The 18,246-nt window shown below is 42.8% G+C and overlaps 1 protein-coding gene across 7 annotated transcripts in view; it reads right to left on the reverse strand.

Moving 5' to 3' along the window:
* Positions 1–13,421, reverse strand: part of LEF1 (lymphoid enhancer binding factor 1) — a 97,836-nt gene extending 84,415 nt beyond the window's left edge. For all 7 annotated transcript variants that reach the window (XM_043513645.1, XM_043513644.1, XM_043513646.1 and 4 more), the window contains exons 1-4: positions 13,283–13,421; positions 12,372–12,600; positions 9,760–9,823; positions 8,178–8,311 (exon numbers count right to left, since the gene is read on the reverse strand). In XM_043513645.1, coding sequence (XP_043369580.1) covers positions 8,178–8,311; positions 9,760–9,823; positions 12,372–12,584 — 411 coding nt within the window. In that variant the 5' untranslated portion in view covers positions 12,585–12,600; positions 13,283–13,421. The remainder of the gene's footprint in view (positions 1–8,177; positions 8,312–9,759; positions 9,824–12,371; positions 12,601–13,282) is intronic.
* Positions 13,422–18,246: the final 4,825 nt, after the last annotated feature.

The following is an 18,246-nucleotide window of genomic DNA, read 5'->3' on the forward strand; positions in this document are numbered from 1 at the left end:
CTATGGCACACACACATCCTAACTACTGTGTGCAGATCTGGTTGCCCCATCCCAAAAAGGTATTTGAAAAGGTACAAAGAAGGGCAACAAAAATTATTAGGGACATGAAATAGCTTTCAGATGAGGAGAGATTAAAGAGACTGGGATTTTTTAGTTTAGAAAAGACGACTAAGGGGGGGGAATATGATAGAAGTCTATAAAACCTTGACTTGTGTGGAAAAAGTGAACAAGGAAGCATTAGTTACTCCTGCATATAACACGAACCGGGAATCACTTGATAAAATTAATAGGCCTCAGGTTTAAAAAACAAAACAAAAAGGAAGTACTTCTTCACCCAACGCACAGTCAACCTCTTGGAACTCCTTGCCAGAGGATGTTGTGAAGGCCAGAAGCATAACAGGGTTCAAAAAAGAAAGAACAAGGATAAGTTCATGGAGGATAGGTCCATCAATGGCTATTAGCCAGGATGGTCAGGGATGCAACACCACGCTCTGAGTGTCCCTATACCCCGTTTGCCAGAAGCTCGGAGTGGATGACAGGATGGATCACTTGATAATTGCCCTGTTCTGTTCATTCCCTCTGAAGCACCTGGTATTATCCTCTGGGCCTGAAAGCGGATAGTGGCCAGATAGACCATTGGTCTAACCCAATATGGCCGTTCTTATATCTTCGTTAAAAAACAATTACAGTTTAGCTACCTATCGGAATCTAAATCAGTGAACACACATATCCGCTGAATACACTCAAGCTCTTCTAAAGTCATTCACATAACCATTTTTCCTCTCATGGGAGTGGACAATTCCTGGCTGATTAGCACAGCTGGGGCACACATTAACTCACTACTGTACTTTTAGTTCAAGCCCAAAGATTCAATGAATATATTTTTATTTAAGTGCTCAATCGCATTCTTGCTGAGTGGACAGATTCCTTTGAAGTGGGAAGCCAAAAAATAAATAAAAGCTATCCCACAAGATTAGAGTCTCAAAAATAGAAACTATTAGGCTGCTAAATTTAATATTAAAATTACAAGCAAAATAACTTATTTAGTGCTTATGAGGGCCAAAACAATAACTAGAGAGGCTAATCCTGGACACCCAGGGTAGGAACAGCATGCAAAGTAGCTACACAAGCTTCTCCACAATGACCTACCAATGATCCTGATAGATCAACACTAGTGGCAAGGATGACATTCAGACTTCTTGCCCAATCTAATCTCTTTTCTCTCTGCCAGCAAGAATGCCAACTATGTATTCCCACCAGGAACTGCCCTAGCAGTAAAACTAAAGCACCTTATCTTCAGGCTTGGCATAGCTAGTACACATTCATATACGCACCTCCTTCCCACCCATCCCGGTGGAAAAACCACAGCATTTTTAGCTGTGAAGGCAAGCCCATATAGTGTAATTAAGCCCACTGTAATGTCACTGCAAGTGTGGTGGTGTACCAATCCCCTCTAGATGTGTGCTAGTATGCTCAGCATACCACAAGCTTAAAGGCAAAATACAACACAAGTGCCAAGCACTAGGCTCTTTGATTTCTGGTCCTTAGTTGTTTCCCTTGAACATTCCTGCTTCAAGTAACAGGATTCTTTTTATTAATGCCACCAAATACTACAAAGTGCAAATACTCTAGGCACAGTGGCTTTAGCTTATAACAAAACAGTAAGCCAACAGATCCAGCCACTCATGACAGTCCAGGATAGGTTACAAGGATAACTATACCTACGGGGACCTCTCAGGCTGCTACTGACATTGCTAGCATTTTGCCAGCTAAAGGCCACTTCTCTGTCCAGCTTTCAGGCCCAGCTATAGCACATGCATCTAACAAGGTTTTTAGATGACATACACTAACACTTCACTGTTTTAGTGACATTTCCTTCTCATATCAGAGGAGCTTTTCATACCCAAGACAGATGTTAGAAACTTAGTCCTTGCAGCTCTTCTGAATCCAGACTGAATGACTGTAGGCATTGAAGATTCTGACATGTATTTGGCAATGTTTCTTTCCCTCTTGCTTTCATGAACTCTAGAGGTTCATGCTTTCTTCTTGGCATCTAACATTATGGATGTGATAACAAATGAATGCCCGTTTCTTTAGCACTAGATCATGTATGGTACTGAGAGCCTGCAACAAGCAATTCTGATCAACATTTTCTCTGGAGCATGACTGAAAAAGAAAAGATGACCATCACACCAACAGGATGACATTTTACCTTTAAATCTCCTTAAAATTGAAAGTTGCAGTCACCAGTTTTTAAAAGTTGCATTAAGTCCACTTGTCTATACACAGCCTCTAGCTATAGGGTGAAATAAGAGATTATGTCATAAATAACCAGATCAACTAAAGCTATGAAGAATCAAAAGTGGAGCAATGAGTGATTTTTTATTTATTTATTTTTTAATAGCTCAGTCCAAAGCCAAAACAGTGTCACTGACTGTTTTCTATTCCTCCCCAGCCAGTAAGGATTTTTAATAACTGTTCAGTTGTGGAAGTTAGTTTCTAAGTAAGAGTCACCCTTATTCGTCTCCTCCTTAAGCTGGTGCAAAGCGGCAGCAGAAAACCACTATGTGCTTAATGCCCTCACTAATGGCAGGTGGAGGACAGTCAATACACAAAAGAAAAAAGTCTTTAAAAAAAAAGCATGCTGTATATGCATAGAGCCTTCATAAGGCTCCAGGCAGCATCATTCTATATTGTCACAGCTACTACAGTAGTCCTTTGAAACGGGCAAACCAGAGGTACTCAGGTAACTTCTGTTCTATCTCACCCATTCCTCTTCCCAAATGCCCAGCGTACTTTGTTTAACAGACAAGAAACTGAACCCCATATAGTTCGTCTCTCCGTTTCAAAGGACCTATCCCAGACATCACAGACTGATGCTCCATGAGGCATCACAGCTGATCAGAGCCAGGCCAGCTGGCAGGAATGCTTGAAATAGTAAGGTTCACTTGTTCATGCTGAGGATTTCCCTTTTCTCTCCTCCATGCATGAGTTGGATGCCCACACTGAGTAAAAAACAAACTAAAAAAAAATATATATATCAAATTTTCCATCTGGTCTAAAGGCCCCACTTCACTTCTATCCAGACTGTACCAATGAAGTACCAACTTAGGTACCAAATTTTGGGGGGCTCCACACATGATTTTTTTAATGTATGGTACTTAATAAGCGAATTTGCTTAACCCCAAAATTAATCTTAAAAAACAAAAAAGGGTGGAGTTTCAGTGCTGGTGAAAGAGTGTCTTGACAGCCTTGGTGAACAAAGTCCTCCGTTTACCTATACACTGCCTACCAACATCCCACCACTCTGATTATTGTGGGTGGAGGAGGGTGAGGAAAAGAGATCACTGTTTAAAAACAAAAAACAACAACAAAAAGAGTAATAGGAGTAGTTTTGTCTAGGGCCCATACAGGTCTGGATCACAATTGAGTCCCGCTCCCCCATCCCTCATCATCGTCATATCTTGCAATCAGACCCACAAAATATCCATTAGAAAGTTAATTCCTGAATTAGACTGGTTTCAAACTGGTGACTATCCAGTTTCCCTGTAAGTGCCAACATTGACACCTTGAAGAATGAAGCTTGCTTTCTCGAAAGGTAAGTTTAAGAACTCAACTTCTGAGCTATTTGAAGCTTAGCCAGGCAACATCTTCTACTCTGGATATAGAGGCACCAAACCCCCACCCCAAAATCTCATACTGTTATTAGGCTCCCACAAACATTCTGTAATCAAGTGCCCTAACCCTGTTCTTGAAGGGACAGCTCCCACTGACCAAAATTGTTAGTCTGTATAATCATTTTTTGTCTTAAGCCTTCTCCCAACTCTGTTTCACTCATCTTGAGATGCAAGCTTCACAAGGCAGAAATGGTCTTGTGCATCTGTACAGCACCTCGCACAATCTGGGCTCCAAATGCAATTGGAAATTTTGAACATCACTGTAACTACTTTCCACATTAGAATTCCTTCCTGTGGAACGTCTAGTGAATTCCATATGCATTGTCCATAGTGGACCATATCCAAGCCTTTTCCAAATGTTGCTGAGAATATTCTTCAGTCTACTTAATAATTCCAACTGCGAATCAAAAACCAGTTTGGACATTAAAAGAATTCTTACTTTCTGCTAAGCATATATGCACGCACATGGGGGGGGGGAAATTGGGGGGAATTTATGTTGTATGGTATAGAATTGCAGGAATTCTATACCATACAACATAAAGCCTAATCCCGAGGAAAGAGATGCATTTAATAGCATAGTAGGAATTAATTAAGGAATTCAAAAAATACAAAGGTTTTTATGAAGGTTTTGCTCCAAGAATGCTACTTGAAACTAATCTTGCTCAAAGGGCAAAAAACAAACAGCTGCCTACTTTTTCCTGTCTTCAACACCCATGCTATGCACCAACAAAGAGAAACCACTAAAAACTCTCAACCTCACGGGACTCATTCACCAGGTGTTATTGTGGTTTTCATATTATCCTGTGTGTACATGCATCACTTTTGCTGCAGCTACCTAAACGTATTTCTTTGCTCTTTCGCCTACCCAACTATCTGATAAGGAGTATACTGTTATAGTGGCTTCTATTCTACAGTTCTGGAGGTGTAGAAGAGCTTGTATCTTGTTTTTCTGCAAGTAGTAAATGAATGATCAGTTAGTCGGGGAGAGGAGAATGCAGGAGGAGAAAGTAGCCTAACCCTAGTAAAAATTGAACGCAAATTTAACTTTCATCTTTCTACATCAGTGGTTCTCAAACTGGGGTGCCGCTTGTTCAGGGAAAGCCCTCTGGGGGGCCGAGCCAGTTTGTTTACCTGCCCCATTGGCCTGGAGCGGCGAACCGGAGCCAGTGGGAGCCGCAATCGGCCAAACCTGCGGACGCAGCAGGTAAACAAACCGGGCTATCCCCCAGGGGGCTTTCCCTGAACAAGCGGCGCCCCTAGTTTGAGAACCACTGCTCTACATCAAGAACAGTGTCAATATTAGCTCATCAGAAACTAAACTCTATAGTAAAGTGCAAGATGTGTACTAAACATCGAAAATGGAAAATTAAAGTCCAAAGAATCAAGTATGCATGAAGAAAATTTTTAGTGTTTTAAACATCAGTCTTGAGAGTTATTTTTCCATTGTTCTGAAGTTTGCAGTAATCTTGACTAGTTTTTTCACCTAGCATCTTTTCTAAGCACGATTAGTGACAGTATTGTTCTTCCTCTCCCAAATCAAATTAATCTTGACAATAACTGCTTGAAAACTTAGCTACAAACATCACTAGTACTCCCCTGGCCCTTGCATACAAGTCTGTACATGTTGCACATAAAGATCCAGAGAAAAAAGCACAAGTTGAATGCCTGGACACAATTTGCCCACCCCAAATTGCAAGCCTCAGGCACGAGCGGCCCCATTGGCGTGACTGGCACCCCCCGGGGCAAAAAATAGAAGTTAAACTACACCCATGGTTGAATGACCCAACCCTACTGACAAATAGTGCACAGCTTTATGCGTGTACCTAATTCCATTAAGATCAGTGGAATTATTCACATGCATAGAGTTAAGCATATGCAGTGTTGGCAGGATCAGGGCCTAAGCTTGTATCCCTGTCCTCTGAAGGAAGAGCTGTTTTTACACTATTATGTCAAATATAATGAAATAAAATTGTGTTAATTAGAAAGGGCCACTGCAGCCAATATCTATTCAGTTTAATGAGCATTTACTGGATTATCTGAACGTAAGCAAGTCAGACTGTTCAGATAGCGTGGGGGGGGGAGGAGGAAATCAGTATCCTGAGGTTGTTTCAAATTCTAACACCTCCAGACAACAGAAGCAGTAAACAAGTAGTTGCTTTATTATGCAAATGAAGAATCTCAGGTATACCACAAGGTTACTCCACACGCAAATGGTCAGATTGACACCACTGATGAGAGCTTGGGCCTCTTAAACAGACTTATCTAAACTGTTTTTCAACCTTGCTATCTGCAAGGAAACAGAGGGAAGTTGAATGGGTGACAGTTAGAAGCCCAACAAAGGTAGAGAGCAGAAGTGACAAGGTGGGAAGGCATAACTGCTTACCACATAGGTTGTGGTTAATAACAAAGCAAGCGAGTATAATCTTCTGGATGCAGTGTTTTGATCTCTCTCTCTCAGACACACACACACACACACAGCTGTCAAGTATAAAAACAAAGATGATAGTTCAATTAAACAAACAAATAAAAAAAAAGATTAACTCAAGTATGTAGCCTTGTGGTTAAGTCCAGAGATTTCAGTTTATGGTCAACATTAATATATTACAAGAACACTATTTTACAGGAATTGTGGTGCTGCTCCAATATGCTCCCTTAGCCATTAGGCTGGGAGTATTGCAATTAAATGCATCTGCTTTCTATCCCCGACAATATCACAATAGCTACTCAAAAATTTCTACAGTAGAAGGAAGCTGATCAATTTAGTCTGAAATATTGTTATTCTACTATCTGAAGAGACGTACCAGTATTGTGCAAGTAAATAGCTGATGTTCCATTGTGACGCATTTAAGAACAAATCATTGAGATTTTAAATTCTCTGGTCATTTTTATAGGGCAACGTTAATAAGTTGGATTTATTTTGCTTCCAAATCTTGCACTCATGTATTGTTTCTTGGAGGTAGAGGAAGTAGCACAGGGTCTTATTAAATTCCTGATCTTCAAGGAGACACGGATCTGAGCATTAAAAGACTTCCAACTGACCGCATCCTTTTTGTCAGCAAGACAGAACTGCAATTTAATCTATCAAGAATTTTTATTTTACGTATCTTTCAGCAGAAGCCAGTATACAAAGACTACATGGGATATAGTTTGAATGCTTCAAAATTAAGCATATATAGACCTTCAAGCGGAGGGGGGAAAAAAAACAAACAAAAAAAAGGAACAACAAGAAGAAGAAGATGGAAAAACTTCTTCTTGAAGACAGATTTTTTTTTAAAGACAAAAAACTATAAAGCAGTATTGTATACACCTTGTTTTTTATTCTTTCAAATGTAAATAAGGTTGCAGAATATAAGAAACATTTGCCGCAAGGTTCAGAATGCCAGAATCTATTGTGTCATTCAATTCAAGCACCTATATTTGGTGGAGACTGTCTCCAATGTTTAAGTATAATGTTTTGCTGTTAAAAATACCAATATGGATTAGTTCAAAATTTTTTCCTAACAAGTTTAAAAACAAAAAACAAAAACAAAGAAAGTTAGAGTAGAGAAGTTGCCAAACACTTTTGCATCTTACTAGCTCTTCATTACTAGGAAAAAAAAATGTAAAGCATACAAATGAATAAAATGTATGAAATTGTTTCATAACGTCAGTGGAATTCTACAACAGGAGACACACAAACAACTTGCGGTTTTCCAAGGCAATTCTGCTAATGTGAATTAACTAGAACTAGAATTAAAATTTACAAAATATTCCCACTAATTTACAAAAACAAGTGGGAATTTAGCGTACAGATATTAATCAAGTACACTTCTACACCAACCAGAGAAAATTACTCATCTTGACAGTAAATCAGAGCCAATGGCCACCACACGGTAGAGCACAAACACAAAAGTTGCTCTCAGCTACATCTTACATAGTTATCTTAGTTCATCCACAATTGTTTCACATGCTATGTCTTCAACTATGGTTATTTTTCCAGGTGACATTCAATCTCACAGACTGGACAACTTCACACAGAGCAGCCTGTGTTAGAAATAAATATCAGCTAAGAACAAGTAGATGAGGAAAAACATTTGTCAGCTCTTTTTGAATGTCGTGTACAGATTAGCAATTCCAGTAGTCCTATCCCCAATCCTCTATTTTCCCTCCTAAACAGGAGGGACTAAAGCTAGTATAGGAGAACTTCTGTCCTTCCCATCACTGTAAAGGTGACATTTACACCATTCCATCACAGCTTATTCCATAAAGTCACAATAAAAGGTATTTTTTTCAGCCTTATTCAAACACAAAACTCAATACTTCAGTTATTAGATTTGCAGCTTTTCCTCCACCAACCCAATCAAAATCCTTGGGAAGTTTATATACCATATAAAAGCAGCATACAGAATAGCAATGTATTGTTTATCTTAGTTGTATTTAACATACAATATCAAAAGTGTAATATACTGTACAGAAAGCAATTTGTCCCTCCAAAGACTATTTGTATAACAGGTAACTCACTGTTCTAGGGATGGGTGGAGACAGAGATCCATTAGACATGTAGGGGTCATTGTTCATATTTGGCATCATGATATACCCAGAATAACCAGAGTATGATGGGCCTTTGCTGTATAAACCACCATCCGGATGTTTTCCTGGGAAAGAAAATAAATGGGAGCTAAATTAACAACCCTTAAGTTTTTCTGGTACGTTAGAGGCATTTTACAGTAAGAAATTCACAATATCTTTTTTTTTTTTTTAAATCTTTGGAGGGGGGCAAATTGGTAGGGACTTCCATTTTATTTTTATTGCTTTCTGACAGCAGTTACTCCCTTAAATGGAGTATTAAATAGGCATTTGTTAGGAATTGCACTTAAGATATGGGAAGACTTCAGTATAGCCAATCTATTTTATGAGTCTATTCAAACACAAACACAGAGATTGGACTAGGATGATTTCCATAAGAGCCTGGAAGAATAGACACACATGTAATGCACTACATTAGATTCTAAAGCTACTTGGTGGTCTTTGGTTTTTGCTCTTAATTTTTAGAAGCCATAAGAGAAACACCATTTCTAGGCTGTGTTGGTGCATTTCCATTGCATGAACAACAAGCAATGCTACAGACATCAAATACCAGCAATGGAGATCAAATTTATAAAGCAGTAATTCTTTCATTTTAGGTAGCATATGGACTTCTCCCATCAGTTACACAGCTGGTTGCAGGAAAGTGGAGTATTATGGTTAGACAGAGCCACTTCCTTCACTAGCTGACATACTGCATGTATGAACAATTCTTTTCTGGTCATGCTAATTGAAAGCTATTAAGGAGAATAGGAATACAGGCTGGTGTGCAAGGATACCCTACTGCTTATTGGGGCCTATTCAAAACAAAGGGGGTTCCACTTCCAATTTGTGGAATATCTAATTTAAATAATAAAAGGCTATCAACAAGGACCAGGACTGAAGAAAAGCTGAAGCCCCAAACTCTCATTTTAATTCTAATGGAGATCCTTTTTCTTCTGAGCTAAACCCCACTATAATAATATATTGAAGACAATCCTACATTACTGTCCAGCTTTCTAAACTAAATATGTACACTGTCAGTTTCACTCATCTTCCTTAATGAAGTATTAAAGTTCACTAATTTGCATATCAAAACATTAAAAATGTTGTTCCTGATTTTAAGGCTTTTTTTTTTTTTTTTTAAGTGACAGACTTGGGTTGGAAAGCAAGCACACAACTTCTTAATATACATAACTCAGCGGGATTGTCAGAATGAAGGAAGAGAAAAGATTTATATATGAACTACTTATATTCTAAAAATAGTTATTTTTTCAGCAAAGAGATCTGTTTGGCCTACTTACTTCAACTGGCAAACAACTGAAATACCATTTGGTTACTGAAGTTAGATGAATACACACCAAATCTCATTTTTGCTCAACTTAGAAATTGTTTGGATTTTTTCCATAAATACAGATCACATTCTATATACAAGTTCAACTGATTAATAGTGCCTTTTAGTAAGCAAAGTTACATCTGTGTACACATTGAGAGGGACATAGAAAGTAACAATGTAGAGTAAAGAATAAGCACATCTCACCTTCTTCAGAATGTTCTCTGCCTTTGTCATGATAGGTTTCCTGAGCTTGACCTTGCCTGGAAACCTAACCACACAGAATCCATCATTAAAAAAACAAAACAAAACAAAAAATGGTATTTTTATGCATATCTGTTCACTTTTGCTTAGCACTTGATCTTTCAAAAAAAAAAAAAAAAAAAGTTAAGTGTCTAGGTCAGGAGAAGCAATTGTATATTTGTCCTACCTCATGGTAAAAAGGAAGTGTGCTAAAACATATAATGGTCATTTTTATTACAAATGTAATAAGCATGTGGTTCTACAAAGCAGTTCTAGCCCAAGTAGTGCACTAAATTTACTAAAAGGGCTTATTTGTTCAGAATACTTTAAGCTTTAGGAATCAAAATAGTATTCCTAAATTGGTATCAAAGAATAATGAAAATTGAGTGCCCCCACTATATGGGCTTTTAAAAATTCCATCCTTGTTCTTAAGTTGTTTTCATGTTAGTAAATTCCTACCAAAACAGTTTGTGCAAATCCTTTAAATAGTTTATGATTAATGCTCCGACCTTTGATTTTACCAAAGAAATTTCATGGCTACTTTAGGCCTAATGCTATAATCGGATCCTGTGACTCGTATGAATTTGCTTGTCCTGGGCTACGCAAAGACACATCTGAAGGAGAGAGAAGGAAGGTCCTCCTGCATACACACTAAAAAGGTGTTTAGCACTCACTTGAAATATGTCAGTGGAACAGTGCAGATTGCTTTATTTATTTTTTAAAAGGCTATTTTTACAATATGCAGTTTGGCTTGATCATGAGACAGCCTGGAACTGAGAAAAAGCCAGCTAAGCTTTTGGATAGTCCCTTAGTGGAAGTTGCAATAGAAGCCAAGAACCAGCATGTCAACTCTGACTGTAAGTGAAAAGTTGTTTGTTAGTTGGCAGAATTAATCTACGGTCAAAAATAAGACTTCCGGAGTCAAAGCAAGGTAACTTCTAATGCTTTTTTGGCAGCTGATCTCAGTATCCCAACCCCAATTTCTGACTATATTAGCTTATTGCAAATGAACTCCCAATCAATATAACAGAGGGGTAGCCATGTTAGTCTGGATCTGTAAAAGCGGCAAAGAGTTCTGTGACACCTCATAGACTAACAGACGTATTGGAGCATTTTCATGGGTGAATACCCAAAGCTTATGCTCCAATACGTCTGCCAATCAATATAGTTACTACAGATCCACCTTCTATTACTCCCCCCCCCAAAAACCCCACCATGCCCATTTATTAGTTATAGAAGTAGCACTATATTAACTCCAGCAGTTCAGTCCACAAATTGCTCATTCTAGTTTCCTAAGATCATCACCAACTGAAATGCAGGGATTAGGTAGAAAAAAAAAAAGGTTAATAAAATGGTTGAGATGTGATCAAACTTGAATCGGAGTCCTCACAAATCTTGTCGAGCAATCTCAGATTGTTATTCAAATCCACCACTTAAACCTAAACACCAGAAATTCATGTAGTGAATGCATCAGATCTCGGGCACCAGATGTTAGTCATCTACAAAATCTGACTCCTCAATGCAATGAATTGCTCCAAATCCCTCTGTGTTGGAGGGCAAATCATGGGATTTTTCTAGGTCTGCCTCTTAAATCTTTTCACAGGCCAACGCATTTTAGTAAAATAGAGGGGTGACCCTTCTCTCCGCTTAAATTCCTATCAGACGCTGAAAGACGACCTGCAATTTCTCCCCCCTCCTTAAAAAAAAAAAGAAAAAGAAAAAGTGTACTTAGCTCCCTCCCACAGGCACCACGTGTCTCTATTTACTCTGCTCTGATAGCTTACTGTACTAACAAGGCGTTCGAGCCGAAGGAGCCCCTAAGCAAAGAACAAGGTTGATAATGCACAGCACATGGCTCCAAAAAGGGGGTTTTATCTCAAGACGGGCTGGAGCACGCGAGACAGACCGGGAGAGAGCCGACGCGGCCGTGCTGAATCGATCATCGCGGGTCTCCCAACAGTTTGCGCCCAAAGTTGGGGGCAGATCAAAGAACCGCCGGCCCTGAATGAAGTACTGCCATTGCCCAGGCTCTGCACACATCTCTCCGGTTTGCAAAGAAGGTCTCAGTGTTCGCTCTTCCACTCCCCCCACCCCTTACACACACTCCCAAGCGCCTGCCCTCCCATTCATGGCAAACTTGGCGTATTCGTTCACAAAGCGCGTTGGTCAAAACCGCATCTCACTCGGCGGCTGACGACGTCCTGTTTTCCTTTGCACCCCCCGCCGTCCCCTTCCTCTCTCCGGCATTTTTTAAGCCTTCACTAAAAATAGACGTGCCAGGAGAGGTGCACACAGTGCTGCTTGCATTTGACTGTATCGCCTTTAATTCATCCAGGTCTATTAACCCGATCCAGGAGCCTGGAGGTGTTGAACTGTAGAACCAGAGAGGCCAGGCTGGAATCAAGGTGCTGCAGACCCCTATTCTGAGCAAAACCGTGAAGAGGCGGGTTGCTCTTCCCTGGCCGAAGTCTCTAGAGCCGCCCCCTCCCAAGATCCCAGATCAGTGCGTCTCTGAACACTTCGTTGGCATCACGACCTGCACAGCAGCTGGCTGCCCTGCCCTCGGACCCCCTTACCTCATGCCCATTGCTGTTGGGGGTGATCTCTGACTCGTTAACGAGAGAGGACTTGATGTCGGCCAAATCTCCTTCTTCCTCCGGGTGGCTGATCTCCGCGAAGATTTTCTCCTTCTGGGGATCGCCTTCGTCTTTGAAAGGGATCATTTCATCTGTGGCGCACAGCTCCGGATCGCCCCCACCGCCTCCTCCGGCTCCCGGCAGCTGAGGCATAATTGCTCTTTAATTCCTGCTCCGCCCGGGGAACAACAATAATAATAAAAAGGAAGAAGAAGATTATTACGTCTTTACGAGCCGCTCGCCCTCGCTACTCCAGGCCTCCCCCTCTCCATCCCACGCACCCCCCCTCTTCCCGAAAGAGAGTAGAGGCCAGGCGGGCACAGCCACCGGGGGGAAAGGAGGGTCTGGCTGTCTGACTTGTCGGTCTGTCTGTCTGCTGCTGGGGGGCGGGGGAGGGGGGTTTACATACAGGTTCCCCCTCCCCCCGGTTTCCGTTGCGTCTGCAAGAAGACAGAAGAGTTTGGAGAAGTTTGGGGCCCTTCTGGGTCTGCTTTTATCTTCTCCGGGGCTCCTCTGAAAAGGAGAGGCTCGCCCCTGGTTCCCATTCCCCCGCGAGCTCCAGGGGGAGAGAAGATCCCGCGAGCTCCAGCTCGTGCAGCAGCCGGAGGGGCGAGCCCGCTGCCTGGCAGGGCAGGAGCGTTCCCTGCAGCCCTGCCCCGCTGCCTCTCCGGTTCCAGCGCAGCCCCGGCGCTCCTTTCACGGCGGGAAGGGGGCTACAAAGTTCGCCTCTAAAGTTAAGGGGGGGGGGCTCCCCGCCGGCCAGTCAGGGAGGCGGGGAAGCCGAAGGAGGCCCAGAAAGCGCTTCCACCGCCGGCTCTCGCTAACCGCCCCACGCGCAGAGCCAAACCCACCGAGACGCTTCGCGTTGGTCCTCTCCCGCCCCGAGTTCTCGCCTCTTCGCCGTGGCCCGGCTCGCCCGGGCGGCGCGAGAGCCACGCGGAAAAAGCAAAACCCCGGGGCGCGGGTGTTGGAACCACGGCGCGCGCGGCGCGAGACGGGAAAAGTTCGCTCTCGAGGAGTCCCAGCGGCCCAAGGCTCCTCCGCATTCACAACCCCTAAAGGGTGCCAGCGCGGCCGCCGAGAGCCGCCCGCTGCAGGCCGGGGACGGAGCACCCCATGGAGGAGAGACGCCCCGCAGCTGCGGCCCCTTTTGCCTCCCCAGGGGCCGCTGCTTCCTGGCTTTGTGGGCGCCACCAGCAATCCACGCGCGCGCGGTCCCGGGGCCCCTTCTCCCTCCTCTCCTGGGCGGGCCGACGGGAAGGTGGCGAGGCGCGGCTGGAAGCCCCTGCAGGACGAGTTCCCGTGGCCTGGGCGCGCCTCTCTCTCTCGGCCGGGGCCGGCAGAAAGCGGAGAGGGACGGCCCGAGCGCGCCCGCCAGAGCGAAGTGGGAGCCAGTCTCTGTAATGTAACTTTAACATCCCCTCCACCTACTCCGCCCCCCGCCCCCGCCTTCTCTCTGTGGACAGGGCGGGGGCGCGGGGGGGGGGGAGATGAAAGGGAAGCCGCCGCTCTGATTGACAGCGCCTTGACAGACACTCCGGAGAGGGAAGGGAAATGGATCCGCGCAGCAGCCCGGCTTAGCTAGCTCGAGCGCGAGCAGCCCAGCAGCGGAGAGAGGGGCTGCAGCAAAATACAAAAATACAAAAGAAGTCGCCTCGGCTGTCACAAGCTAGTAACGAGGAATCGGTAAAGCGACCGATTCGTTCAGTTCCAGGGCTGAACGGGGGAGGGGGGGAGAGGATAGAAAGTGAAGCGATTTGGGGGGAGGGGACAGGGACACTTTTTTTTTTAAAAAAAAAAATCTGTCTTTCTTTTGGAAAGTGCAGAACCACTGCATGGTGCAAACCTTCGGCAGTCTGCATTTAGCCAGTGATGATTTTGCAAGTTCTCAGCATCTTGCGGTAACGTTGATTATTTCTATAATGCAGAGCCGCAAAGGGGGCGGGGGCTGTGAAGGGAATTACTACTCTAGGGGGTGGAGGTTTATAATTCACCCAAAACGGAACACGCACACCCCGAAGAGGGCAAAGAATAGCTATCTAAACATCCCCAGACAAATCTGTAACAAGGATGTTTTTAGGATGTTTTGTTAAGACTTCCCCTTTTCGGAGGCAAGGGGGGATGCAGACGGATTAGATTGTTCGCAGGGGGAAAGGGACGTTTAATATTTTTTTAAAAAAATGTTTGCAGTAATTTCAGATGAAGGGAAGAGTTATTAGATCGTCATTAAACATAGCAATCCAGCAACTGACGGAGAGAAGTACCTGGCTAGTAGTCCTTGAACAAACAATGAGATAAACAGGTATCAGGGGCTCACGTTTCAAGTCATCAAAATAAACTCTAATAAAAATTTTAGGAATAGCAAAAGACAATCAACTCTCCTCCCTATCCCATTCATTTAGAATTTTTATTGTTAGCCCTATGTATTAAACAGCATCCAGGGTATCTGTATAAAACGCCCAGCGTTCAGGGCATTTGGAAATGTCATTAATATGCATTTACACTGATTATCCTATCTATGTGGTGTCGTAAACACATGTTGTGCAGGAACCAGCTGAAATTACTTTGGCATCGGAAGACTACAAATAGGGTTTTGTATAGCCGTTGTAAAATTGATAAACATACAAGCTCAAGAACACGGTGAAATAGAAATGTAAAGATATTTTCAATCCGTTTTTAACCTATTATAATTTTACGCCTTATAAGAGACCCCTAGAAGGCAAACCTGCTTTCGCTGACATAATCATGAAAGTTAGGATAAATTCCAAAAGTTAAATATTTTCTTTACATCATTTCCCGTGCAAACTGTAATTAAAATCCAGCAGGAATATAAAACTGACAAACCGTGATGTGAAAATAGAAAAAGAGAAATGGGGATATGTTTGTCATGTTATTAAACAAGTGCACTAAATACATTAGAAAGCAAGACATTAAAATACAGACTCCCAAAAGAAGCTAACGTGTACAATGTCCCCTTAATTAAACAAACTCTATTGAAGATAGTTTGAGTAAAGTAATTAAGAGGCGATTGTTTGGAAAATGGGGAAGTTAGTGATTATTTGTAAAGGCTGAAAGTTGCACCTAATTCAAATCCTATTTTCTCCTTCATGTTAATTGTTCGGACTTCCATACTCATTGCAGACACCTCCCTTTGCTCTCAAAATTATTGCAGGCAAGAAGAATGAGTTTAAGCTACCTAATGGGACCCAATTTAGAGAGAAGGAGGAGGAGAAGATGTTCCATTTGGTGTTTTCTAGCAGAGACCTTCTATTTTTGAAAACTAACGAAGCCCATTAGATGCTCTAGGAATTTTCTTTAACATACACATGTGATTTTTAGGGGCTTGACTGTATTTATGTATATTGCTGTCCTGCTCTTGTCACACGTCCAGCTTAAAAGGAATTCATGGTAGCCGAAAGGGTTCGCTTACAGATCCAGAATAAAATAGTTTGGGCATGTAGAATAAAAAAAAAAATCTGGAGAAGATGTTTTCAACCTTTCTATTATTTAAAAAACAAATCTTGAACAGACATGTTCTGTGAGAAGACTACACTAATTGTCACGACCATTAGCATATGGATCCCCAATCAACATGCAAACACCCACACAACTAATCGATTGGAATTGGCATTAAATCGGAAGGAGGTGTTGCCATGTCGAAATCCTTTCCAGTCCCAATGAGATGTGTCGATTTTGTTGTTTACTATGCAGAATACTGGAGGATGATGAGGGGAGAAGTCATGTTACAGGTTTCTTTTTACCAGGGTGTGAGTTTCACGTGGCGGATTTAACAATTAGCGAGAGATTTGTTTGTGTTTTGTCCTATCTCTCTGCTCTCCTTACGTACAAGCACTGAGCAGGCTTTTTCTCTGTGGAGGTCCAAACAAAAGGGGTGGTTGGAAAAGTGGAGGCATGTACACACTTCTGCCGTGTTACAGAGATGCCCTTCTCCTTATAGCCAGAGGGGGTAGGTAAAATCCTAACAGCAGTTCCCTGCCAAATTAGTCTGCACAAAAATAAACTGTGTTTAATTAAAGAGAACGGAGCTGTGTCCCTTGTTAGAGAGCTCCCCGCGCCACCCCCACCAGGCTTTTCCCCTTCATGTGGGCTGGAGTTTTCCCCATAGCAGTTTTTTGGTGGGAGCTTTTTAAAAGCAGAAGGAGGGGGGGAGCGTAATGATTTATGACAAGAGGATAAACTCAGGAAACCTCAACTCCAACGCCAGACTTGACTGGAGACAACACAAAGCTGTCGGTACTTTCAGTTCATAGGACTGGAGGGAGAAATGGAAGAGGAGGAAAAGGCAATTTAAGTCTATTGCAAACAAAAGCAGGGATGTAGAGTTAAAATAGAGGGGGAAGGGGAAGAAAGAAAGAGAGAATGATTGCAAACACTGAGACAGAACAAATCAGGTGGAAATCAGACCCGCCCGCAATAAACTAGGCAAATAGTCTGTATTCCCCTTTACCTCTTTCCCTCTCTATACACACACACACTCCCGCAGCCAGACCTAATATTCTTGCAGATTTGGTCTAAAGAGTTGGTGCAATGCAAGTGAAGGAGCCAGTTCATTGTTTGACAAATCAATCCCGCTGTAACTCGATACATCCTCTGAACTTTGGGGGAGGGGGGAAGAGAGACAGAGAAAGTGAGCTGCGCTTTTAATATTACTTAAGCATAAAGGGCTGGATTTTTACCGCCCCAGATAATCAAGCTCAATTCGCCTTGGGGGCGGGGGAATAATTATAGGAAACATATTAATCAGTAACGGAGCTGAATAAACACCAGCGGATGGACCAGTGGGATAAATCACTGGAAAGAGAGCGAGGGTATTAGCCAAGGTCTGACATCAGGATATGACTATATCGACCCGAGGCTGTAAATCCTCCATCAAAAGATAACGAGACATTTCCAACAGCCACAAATAATAGAGAGACCGCGACCTAATAGCTTGCTAAGAGCGGAGCAAGAGAAAATGGGGGGGGGGGGGAGGGAAGAGAGAGAAAGAGAATTACTAATGCAAATGGAAACTAAAAACCTACCCCCCTCCCCAAAATACTGTCAAGTTCGTAAAGTAGAAGGTCCGCCCGGAATAAGTTTGTGAAGAAAGTTAACGCCCAGCAGGGAGCCCGCTACCTTTCCCACCCTGTCTACAAATGTACATTGAAAACACAGCTTTCTAATTTGCTTCCATTCAAAATAGATCATGGCAAATGTCTGGGAAGCAGAGAAAAAGGCAGCGAGACATGTGGAGGGGGGGAGTAGGCGTCATTGCGTGAGAAGAGCCTGCTCCTGAGAGCCTCCCCTTAAATAGGCAGAGGGCGGGGTACGGGGAGCAGAGGGGCGGGGCGGCAGCTCCCTTTGATGTCCCGTCGGCTGCCTCTTTCATCCTCTCCCCCCTCCGCCCCCCATCCCCTTTCTGGCCCCTTTGTGTGACTAAATTTGGCAAGAACATGGAGACGCGCCAGGCTTTCCACGTGTGCTCTGAGCTACCAGCTGAGCAGGCAAGGGTTCTCTTCCGGGTAAGGAGACAGAAAGAAAGATCAAAGAGTTTGTGGAGTTGGATCTGAAATGTGCATTGAAAATAAAAAATCAAGCCTTGGATGCATTCCAACCCTGAGCAGCCTGAGTGAGACACACACACACACACACACACACACACACAGGAAGGAGCGTTGAGCACGTGGGGTAAAATAGAAGAAATCAGAGGGGAAGAGTTATTTTTATGGAGGTTTTGCAATTATTTTCTGAAGGAAAATCTCATGTGTAGACTTACCATTTTGTGCAGCCAAATGGCTTCAACTAGAAGTAGTAT

The sequence above is a fragment of the Dermochelys coriacea genome, chromosome 4, assembly GCF_009764565.3.
Source record: "Dermochelys coriacea isolate rDerCor1 chromosome 4, rDerCor1.pri.v4, whole genome shotgun sequence".
NCBI lineage: Eukaryota > Metazoa > Chordata > Testudines > Dermochelyidae > Dermochelys > Dermochelys coriacea.